Source organism: Arvicanthis niloticus, chromosome 1, assembly GCF_011762505.2.
Source record: "Arvicanthis niloticus isolate mArvNil1 chromosome 1, mArvNil1.pat.X, whole genome shotgun sequence".
NCBI lineage: Eukaryota > Metazoa > Chordata > Mammalia > Rodentia > Muridae > Arvicanthis > Arvicanthis niloticus.
The window spans coordinates 52,526,832-52,537,347 of record NC_047658.1 but is presented as its reverse complement, the minus strand read 5'-3'; the positions used below and the strand labels follow the sequence as shown (position 1 = coordinate 52,537,347).

Below are 10,516 nucleotides of genomic sequence, written 5' to 3'. Positions count from 1 at the left end.
TCTTGCTATGCAGTCCTCCTGCCTCAGCCTCGTGAGAGGTAAATTTATAGATATATGGCATCACTGGCTAGCATGACTGTCTGTCCATTGTAAAGCAAAGTCTCCATATGTAGCCCCTGGAACTCACTGTGTAGCCCAAGCTGGCCTTGAACTGGACACCTGCTTTTGCCTCTTGAGTGCTACACTTTGCATATCAGGGTAAATAACCATCTTCTCTTTTTCTTTCTTTTGGTTTTTCGAGACAGGGTTTCTCTGTATAGCCCTGGCTGTCCTGGAACTCACTCTGTAGACCAGGCTGGCCTCGAACTCAGAAATCCACCTGCCTCTGCCTCCCAAGTGCTGGCATTAAAGGCATGTGCCATCACTGCCGAGCTCGCTCGCTCGCTCTTTCTTTTTTTTTTTTTTTTTTTTTTTTGAGATAAGGCCTCATGTGTAGACCAGCTGGTTTGGAAACAGATCTACCTGCCTCCGCCTCTGCCTCCCAGATACTGGGATTGAAGGCATATTGCCTGGCCAGGTGACACCACTCCCCTCTTAATTCATTCCCAGAAGAGAAATTTTGTGTATGTGTATTGCTGGTGATCATACCCAGGGCCTTTCATGATCTTTGTTGTAAGACAGAGTTTCTCTTCCTGTTCTTGAACTCATTCTGTAGACCAGGCCAGAGCCTGGAACTCTCTCTGCCTCTGCCTCCCAAGTGCTAGAATTTAAAAGCACACACCACTGCCTTCACAACCCCAGCTTGGTCTTTCAGTTTCTAAGCATGTGCTCTACCAATAAATTATACCTGTAACCCTTGTTTTTATTTTTTTTTTTTTTTTACTTTTAAAAAGGTGTATATGTTCACCATGTATATGTCTGCTGCTGGGCAAGGCCAGAAGACATCAGGTCCTGTGGAATTGGATTTACAATTGTAAGCTGCCATGTAGATACTGGAAACCAAACCTAGGTCTTTTGCAAGAGTAGCAAGTGCTCTCAACACTAAGCTGTGTCTCCAGCCCTTTACTTATTTTTTGTTATTATTAAGTGTGTGTGAATTCGGGTATACACAGTTACAGACTGCATGTGACAGAGGACAACTTTTGAGAGTTGGTTCTCTTCTACCACCTTCTTGAGATAGGGTCTTGCTTGTTCCTGCAATTTCAGGTACCCCAGAGTAGCGGGTCCATGAGCTTACAAGCTGAGCTCTCTGGCTACTGCCCTCCCTTTTAAGGTATATTTATTTTGTGTGTGCATATATGTGTATGGGTGAGTGTACCTTGGCATACACGTGAAAGTTAGAGATTGACTTGTCAGAGTCAGTTCTTTCTGCCAGAGGCCCAGGGATTGAACTAAGGGCGTCAGGCTTGGCAGCAAACACCTTTACCAGCTGAGCTATGCTGTTGTTTGCACGTGGCTTTTTGAAAGATAGCTTTTCCTTGAACAAAGGATGATAGTACACATCTATAATCCCAGCATTTGGAAGATGGAGCTAACCTGGGCAACATAATTGAAGAGTGGCATGTCGTTAAAATCAAAATCTTGTCCCCAAAAGAGACAAAAACAACCAACCAATCAAAACCCTACAACTGAAATCTATGGTGGTACCATGCTGCAGTCCCAGCACTTTGAAAGTGGAGATTGGGGTGTGTGTGTCCAGATTTAAAGGGTTAAAGGATGACTTCTGGGATTTGGTTCTCTTCTTCCCATCCTATGGGTCCTGGACATCAGCCCGACACCTTAATTCTCTGAGCCATCTCTCCATAGACACACACACACGTCAAGATCACCTTTTAACTAGGGCTTTTGTTTGTTTGTTTGTTTGTTTAAAATTTATTTTTATTTTATGTGCATTGGTGTTTTGACTCTATATATGTCTGTGTGAGGGTGTCAGATCCCCTGGAACTGGAATTGCAGGCAGTTGTTGAACTGCCATGTGGGTGCTGGGAATTGAATCTGGGTCCTCTGGAAGAACAGCCAGTGCTCTTAACCACTGAGTCATTCTCCAGTCCCAGCTAGGGCTTTTGTTGATCCATGAATCCCAAATTTGTAGAGTTTATCTATTTCTAAAAAGGTTAATAAATCCTTCTAAAAAGGTTAATACCATGTCATTAACATGTTATGGAAGGGGGATTAAGAAAGACAGTGGCACACAACTGTGGATCAATATGTAGACTTCTCAGTCCCTTCTCCAGCACCACGTCTCCCATACACCACCATGCTTCCCACCATGATGATAAAAGATTAAACTTCTGAAACTGTAAGCCAGCCCCCCCCCCCCCAGTTAAATATTTTCTTTTATAAGAGTTTCTATAGTCATGGTGTCTCTTTATAGCAATAGAAACCTTAACTAAGATAGGGGGGCTAACACAGGTGGATCCTCATGGACCTGCCAGCCAGACTTTTGAACTGAAATGACAAACTCTTTAAGTTCAGTGAGAGATGGTCTCAAACATTAAGGCCAAGAGCAATTGAAGAAGACTCCCAGTATTGACTCCTGGCCTCTGCACATGCCCACGTGGATAAATTCATCTGCACACCTGTGTATACCACACAAATGCACAAGCTTCTATAGCACAGAACACACAAAAAGTTAAGACAGTACTAAATTTATAAGTATAAATCCCCCCTTTTTTACTTTTTGATAATATATTTTTTGAGATTTGTATGTAACTACTACATATTATATAATTGCCCCCATTTTCTTTCCTGCAAACCCTTTCGTGCACCTCCTTTGCTTCTTTAAAACTCATGACCTCTTTATTTAATTGTTACATATAACTGAGTGTGTGTGTTTCTAATGCATGAATACAAACTGCTCAGTCTATATCATATTGCTTGTATTAGTATGTTTGGAGGGCTGTGGTGGAATAGGAATGGCCCCCATAAACTCCTGTGTTTGAATGCTTGGCCCATAGGAATGGCACTAATAGGAGATGTGGCCATGTCAGAGTGAGTGTGGCTTTGTTGGAAGTATGTCACGGGGGTGGGGGGGTCTTTGAAGTCTATGCTCAAGCTATACTCAGTGGGGTACAGAGCCCTTCTGCATGTAGATCAAGGTGTAGAATTCTCAGCTCCTCTAGCACCATGTGTGCCTGCACCCTGCCACGCTTCCTGCCATGATGATAATGGACTAAACCTTTGAAACTGTAAGCCAGCACTAATTAAATATTTTCCTTTTTAAGAGTTGCTGTGGAGCCGGGCAGTGATGGTGCACACCTTTAATCCCAGCACTTGGGAGGCAGAGGCAGGCAGATTTCTGAGTTCGAGGCCAGCCTGGTCTACCGAGTGAGTTCGAGGACAGCCAAGGCTATACAGAGAAACCCTGTCTCAAAAAAAAACAACAAAAAAAAAAGAGTTGCTGTGGGCCGGGCGGTGGCGCCTTTAATCCCAGCACTTGGGAGGCAGAGGCAGGCGGATTTCTGAGTTCGAGGCCAGCCTGGTCTATAGAGTGAGTTCCAGGACAGCCAAGGCTACACAGAGAAACCCTGTCTCGAAAAACCAAAAAAAAAAAAAAAAAAAAAAAAAGAGTTGCTGTGGTCATGGTGTCTCTTCAGAGCAATGAAACCCTAAGATGAGGGCTGACCATTTAGTATTGGATAACCAGTTAGTCTACTTTTTTCCTGGGGAAGATTATTTTCTGATTATCCGCTTTCCTTAGTTGCCTGTAGTTCTTTTTCTAGGGTTGGGGCCTCGTGAGCTTTGTCAAGCTTGTGAGACTTCATAGGTGTAGCTTCTGACACAATCTCACAACACACTTCCTGATCCTCTGGCTCTTATCTTCTTTCACAGTGATCCTTGAGCCTTAGGTGCAGAAGTTGTGATGTAGATGTATCTGTTGGAACTGGGCTCCACAACTCTGCATTGTGATCAGTTATAGTTTTCTGTAATGGTCCTTGTCTATTACAAAGAGAAGTGAGGGCTGAAGACTACACTTGCCTGTGGGTATAAACACAAATGCTCAGAAATAGTTAGAGATTAGGCTGTTTTAGTAAAGTGGTGGTTGTAGGTTCTCTAAGTTGCATGACTTCACTAGCCCTGGGTAGTTGGCTAGGTTTCCAGTAGCAATTGTGATTTTTCTCTTGTTGGGTGAGTCATAAGTCCAGTTAGAGAGCTGTTGGTTACCACTAAGGTATGTGTGCCACTACTTCATTCTTACTGTGACTGTCCCATGGTGGTCACTGTTGTGGTTCATGGTTATGGTAATTGTGACTGTCCCATGGTGGAAACTGTTGTGGTTCATGGGTATGGTAACTGTGACTGTCCCATGGTGGTCACTGTTGTGGTTCATGGATAGGTAACTGGTTAGGACTGTTGGTTGCTTCCCTCCTTTGGAAGCTTGCATGGTTCAAAGTTCATGGTGTGTTCAGCAATAGATACATAACCTTCTATTCTGGGATTCGCTTCCCCCAACCTATACTCTTAATATACAAGCTGTCTTAATTTGAGTTTTATTGCTGTGAAAAGACACCATGACCAAGGCAACTCTTATAAAGGACAATGTTTACTTGGGGCTGGCTTACAGTTTCAGAGGTTCAGTTAGTTCACTATCATAACAGGAAGCATGGCGGCAATCTAGGCAAACGTGGTGCTAGAGCCAAGAGTCCTATATTTTGATCCAAAAGCAGCCAGAAGACTGGCATTCTCAGGCAGCTAGAGGGAAGCTCTCTTCTACACTGTATAGGGAGGAGCCTGAGCACAGAAGGAGACCTCCAAAGCCCGCCCCCACAGTGACACACTTCCTCCAAGCAGTGCCACTCCCTATGGGCCAAGCATATTCAAACCACCATACCATCTGAGAACTTTGACTACTCAACAAACTTGATGGGGTTTCTATAGAATGGTTATAAATGTGAGAATTCTCTATGTGTTCCTCTGAGACAGAGTCTCACTCTGTAGACTGGGCTGGCTTGGAGTTCTTTATGTAGAGCAGCCTGGTGATTCTTGGTGAATTCCTGAGGATTCTCATGCCTCCATCTCCCAAGTGCTAGGATTATAGACATGAGCCCATGTGTTTGGCCTTGTTTGAGACTTTTTAGGGACTCAAGGATGTTGGTCAGGATGTGACTTGATTCCATGTCTGAGAACTGATAGCATCAATCTGACTCATCATAGTTGCTTAACTACCCACTAGGCCATCTTTTTCTTTGGACTTTTAAAAACCTCTTTTGTTTTGTGTGTATGAGTGTTTTGCCTGAAGAGAATATGTGCACTATGTAGAAGAATTCTAGCCACAGAATTTGTGGGTTACTGATTCAATACATGTAACTCCCTGGAGAACATTAAACATTGCTCCAGCTTCACAAAACTGGATGCCAGAGAGCTGGTGCCCTACCTCCCAAGTGCTGAGACCATGATGACTTCTTAACAAAATCAACCTTTACAGTTACAAGATTTTCTCTATAGATTGCTTTTGTAGGTAGGTATAGCCTACACATTTTTGTGTTGTATTTTTATTTTCATTCAGGTTTCAATGAACTTTCTGGTGAAATGACTGGATGGTTAAAGTGCATGCTAGGTAAACAACAGGGCCAGATCCAGGATTCCCAGTACCCACAAGAATGCTGAATGCTGGGTAAATGTAGCCATGGGCTTGCAATTCCAGTGTTGGAGGTGGAGAGCTAAGGAGATGGCCTGAACAGCTCATGAGTATGAGTAGCCATGTCAGTGAGCTGTGGATTTGATTGGGAGACATTGCCTCAAAGAATAAGGTGGAAGAGCCATTGAGGAAGATTCCTGTAGTGGGGGTGGATGTGAACCTCTGATCCTCCTGCCTCCATCTCCCCAGGGCTGGGTGTGTGTTATCATACCCAGTGTATGCATAGTTGTAGTCTAACCCAGGGCTTTGTGCTTGCTAGGCAAGTACTTTACCAGCTGAGCCCAGCCTTAGTAATTTTCTGCTTTAGCCTCTCAAATGCTAAGGTTACAGACATGCTCTGCCTTGCCTAGCTGAAAGGAGCTTAAATGTGAATTCTATTCCCCTCCACCCCGTGTCTGTCTCTGTCTCTCTGTCTCTCTCTCTCTCTGTCTCTCTCTCTCTCTCTCTCTCTCTCTCTCTCTCTCTCTCTCTCTCTCTCTCATTTGAGATAGTCTCATGAAGCCCAGAGTAACCCTTCAACTGGTGATCCTCTTCCATCAGCCTCCCAGTGCAGGGATGATAGGTGTGTGGAATGGTCAGTGTTTCTTTGGGCTTAATAACATTCTTTTAGGGTTTGACCTTGGATGACAAGGAACAGACTGGTCTGGTCACTTCTTAGAAAGGACAATTCAATTCTGTGGTTGTTCTTGTACACATGTCACCATTTCTTCCTAATAGCTTGATGTGGCCAAATGGAATGAGGTTGGGTAACTTATTTCTTCCAATACCAGATAGATAAAAATGGCTTTTTTATTGTTGTTGATAATGTATGTTCATAAGCATTCAGATGTAGGGAAAGCAGCCAGAAGTAGAAGCTGTATGTTTGAATTTTGAGTAAAATCTCTTGGCAGGAAAAGAAGAAAAGGAATGAAAGAATAAGACTGTCTGATGTCTGACACTTTGCTCAGACAGGATGTTTGTTTAGCATCATGTGCTCTTGTCTACCTTGTGCCCAAGACTATCTTACTAGTCCTTTTTAAGGAACTAGCAGCTCCACAAACACACTGCAAAGGACTTTAACTTTTCTGTATGTGCTGGTTAGTGTAGCTTGTCAGCTTGACTTACCTGAGGGTATGCCTATGGGGGATTGATTATCTTGACTGAGTTAGTTGATGTGGAAAACAGACTTTTTAATTATGGGTGGGACCATTCCCTAGCCAGAGGATCACAAACTGCACAAAATGGACAAAGCCCACTGAATATATGCAAGCTTTTTGTCTCCCTGTTTCCTGGCTGTGGCTGGAATACAAGCAGCTTCTTGGCTTCTGCTGTTTTGACTTCCCCAGAGTGAAGGACTGTTGATTTGAATTGTGAGTGCTAAGGAGCCTTTTCTTTTATACTTTGAGTTGCCTTTGTCACTTCATCACACTCAGGAAAAGAAACTTAAACACTCTCCTAAAATTGAAGTTGATACTGATTAGCTGAATCTCAGAGTCAGCAGCTCTAGTCAGTGTGGGGCCGTGCGTGTGCTAAAGGGAAGGGGAGGACCGATGTGAGTGGAGGAGTAACTTCTCACAGAAACATACATCCTCATTCTTTTAAGGTTTTCTCTTTTTTAAAAAAAAAACTTCATTTTATGTGTATGAGTGTTTTGTCTGAATGTATGTATGAATGTGCATATGCCATGTATATGCTTGGTGCCCACAGATGGTCTGAAGAGGCTACCTAATATCCAAGACCTGGAGTTACAGATGATTGTGAGCCACCATGTGCTGCTAGGAAGTGAACTCTGGTCCTTTAGGAGAGCAAAGTGTTCTTAACCACTGAGCCATTTATCCAGCTGAGACCTTAAATTTTTTTATGTTATGAATTATTTTCTTTTGGTTTTTCGACACGGTTTCTCTGTGTAGCCTTGTGTGTCCTGGTACTCTCTCTGTAGTCCAGGGTATCCTTGAACTCCGAAATCCGCCTGCCTCTGTCTCCCAAGTGCTAAGGAAGGCCTGGAACTCTGTAAGCAGCCTGATGAGGATGATCTTTTTATGGTCTCCTGACTTCACCTCCTGCAGACTAGGGTATAGGCATGAGTCTGCATAGCTGGTTTCATGCAGTACTGGGGAGTAAACCTGGCTTGTACCTGCTGGGCAAGCAGTGCATCAACTGAGCTGCATCCCAGCTTGGCTGCTTGAACTTTTAAGTTCAATGATAGCTACTGTCATTTTCTTTCCTGGTTGAGAATAGTTGTGGGTCTGATTCCTTCTCTTTGTTCTTACAGCTGTACTACCAAGTCCTAAATTTTGGAATGATTGTCTCCTCGGCACTAATGATCTGGAAGGGACTGATGGTGATAACCGGAAGTGAGAGTCCAATTGTAGTGGTGCTCAGGTAACAAGATTCCTTTTCAGGACACAGAATTGCATGGGATTACTTGGGAGACAAGTAGACGTATTAAATAAATAGTTGTGTACCAGTTCCTTAGAAACTGTTACCTAGGAGAGAGCTTGAAAGGAAATTAGTTGCTACTCAATTGTGAGAACTATCATGGGAGATGTTCCCATTCCCTAAGGACCTGTATCCTTTTCTTTAAAAACAACTGTGTTTAATTGGGAGTAGGCGTGTGTGTGTGTGTGTGTGTGTGTGTGTGTGTGTGTGTGTGTGTGTGTGTTTGCATGTGAATGTAAGTACCCATGGAGTCCAGAAGACAAACAGGTGGTTATTGGCTGCCCAAAATGCATATCAAACTCAGGTCCTCTGTAAGAGCAGTGTGTGTCCTCAGCTCCTGAGCTATTTCTCTGGTCACCACTCCCAACCCTACTATCCTATAGGTGGCTATGTGCTGGATTTGGTGGCTCATGCCTATAATCTCAGCACTCAGGAGTTCAAGGCCAGTCTCATGAGAACCCTAAAGACTTTCATTTGAACTTCATTTTTGGCTCATCCCTTAAGAGAATGTACTTTATTCAGTGTCCTTTGTTTTCCTCGGATTCCTCTGTCTTTAGCATTCCTGTGTTTGGTATATCAAGCCTAGAACTTAGCACACTAGGCTCTACAGTTCCTCCATATCAGAGTTCTCCTGCATTATGTTCTCAGTGCTGGAAGCATCACTAAGTACCTTCATATTTTCTGTTGACCTTTAAATATCATTTCTAAAGTAGACTCCAGGAATTTTGAGGGTAATAATCTAGTCTTTGAAGTGATAGTACTGAAGTTTCTCCCTACCTCGTTTCAGTTCTGATCTTTGTACTGATAAATCTTAAAGATTTGAAAACCTAATTTAGCAACTAATTTTTGGGACATTACTGTGGTTATTTAATTGGATCATTATAGTTCTGTTCTATTTGGGGATTCATTTTGTAACCTCTCAAGTCCTTCCTGGAGCGAGGACAGTGCAAATGTGAAGGAACTAGAACTGTTCTGTTACCTAGAGTTGAGATCCTTTCTTCTTCAGGACTTCATTGAGGTATGACTGATATGCAAAAAGCAGTATACCTATAATCTCAGTATACCTATAATTTAAAGGTACAGAACTTGGTATATCTTTGGTAAGCATATAGCTTCAAATGCACCACAATCACCACCGTAAGGATGCCTGTCACTTTCACAAGGCTCTCCATTCTCCATTGTTTGTTATGCTAAGAATATTAGAATTTTACCTGCATTCTTTTTCTTTCTTTTTTTAATAGTCTCGTCTATGTTGGCATTGAATTTATGGTCCTCTGCCTCAAACTTCAAAGTGCTAAGATTATAGGTATACATCAACCATATAAGCTATCAGTTTTTAAAATCAAGTCCTCCAGTCCAGTTCCCCATTTATTCCAGCAGTCTCAGTCAGCTCCTGATAACTGTCCTTCAAACCTCTGCTAAAGAGGACTGAGTTTGAAATAGCCCCAGAAGAAATCTCCCAAAGGAACTCCATGACCCTGCACTTCCTCACCATGGTGTGGTGCCTTCCTTTAGTGCTAGAAGGCAGCACAAATTAAAGCTCTCTACTTCAAAATTGGGGCCTTAGGACCAGATTAAAATAAGGTAATACTCTGGACAGATGTTTCCAGTGTTGAAGGCAGAACCTAGGGACCTCCCTGTGTACTAGGTGAATGCTCTATTGCTGACTAATACTCAGCAAAATTAGGTCAGTACTTTTGGTGTTTGGTCTCAGTATTTGAGGCAGGGTCTTGCTGTTTATCCCTGGCAAGCCTGGAACTTATTTTGTAGACCAGGCTGGCCTTGAATGTGGATTGATCTTCAATCTGCCTTCATATGTACCATCATCCCTGGGTAGGTTTTGTTGTTGTTGTTTTAAACAGCTGTATACATGTAACAGAAAAAAAAAAATTAGCTTTCAGCTAGTGTGTGGGGCATGCATTTATGCCAGCATTCAGGAACAGAGGACCTCTGCAGGTTTGAAGCCAGTCTGCTCTGTATATTAAGTGGCATGCCCTATCTCGGCAGTAGGAAAGGAGGTTTTGCTTATAATCTGAAATTTCAGTTAATATAATAAGTCATAGGAGAGTGTTTTGTTTTTTTTTTTTCCTTATTCTCAGAATTCACTAGCTTTATCAAAGCCCAGAGGGTAAACTCTGGGTTGGCACGAGCCCTCCTAGGGAATATCTGATCACAAGCAGATATTAAGTCCTTGAGGTTAAATACCTCCACTGAAGAGAATGAAATCTGAAATAACCAATCTTGGTGCTCACTGGGCTAGCTCCCAATATCTTCCGGCTGTGTCATGTCCTCTTCCCTCAGTGTTGGGATGGTTCATCAGTGGAAGCTCTTCCTGGCCACAGAATCATGAGTTGGCTTTCTCTGCAGCGGTTCCTCCTTTCAGGCTATTTTTTTCTTTAGACCTGGTGGCAAGGCACAAATTCACAGCTTTCCTGCCTCTGCTGCTTTTTTTTTTTTTCTTATTTTTCTTTTTTTTTGTTTTGTCTTTATTTTGCTTTGCTTTGTTTTTCGAGACAGGGT

General features: G+C 42.8%; 1 protein-coding gene across 2 annotated transcripts in view; it reads left to right on the top strand.

Moving 5' to 3' along the window:
* Sec11a (SEC11 homolog A, signal peptidase complex subunit) overlaps positions 1–10,516 on the top strand; it is a 28,528-nt gene that overhangs the window by 1,353 nt on the left and 16,659 nt on the right. For both annotated transcript variants that reach the window (XM_034524922.2, XM_034524930.2), the window contains exon 2: positions 7,830–7,939. In XM_034524922.2, coding sequence (XP_034380813.1) covers positions 7,830–7,939 — 110 coding nt within the window. The remainder of the gene's footprint in view (positions 1–7,829; positions 7,940–10,516) is intronic.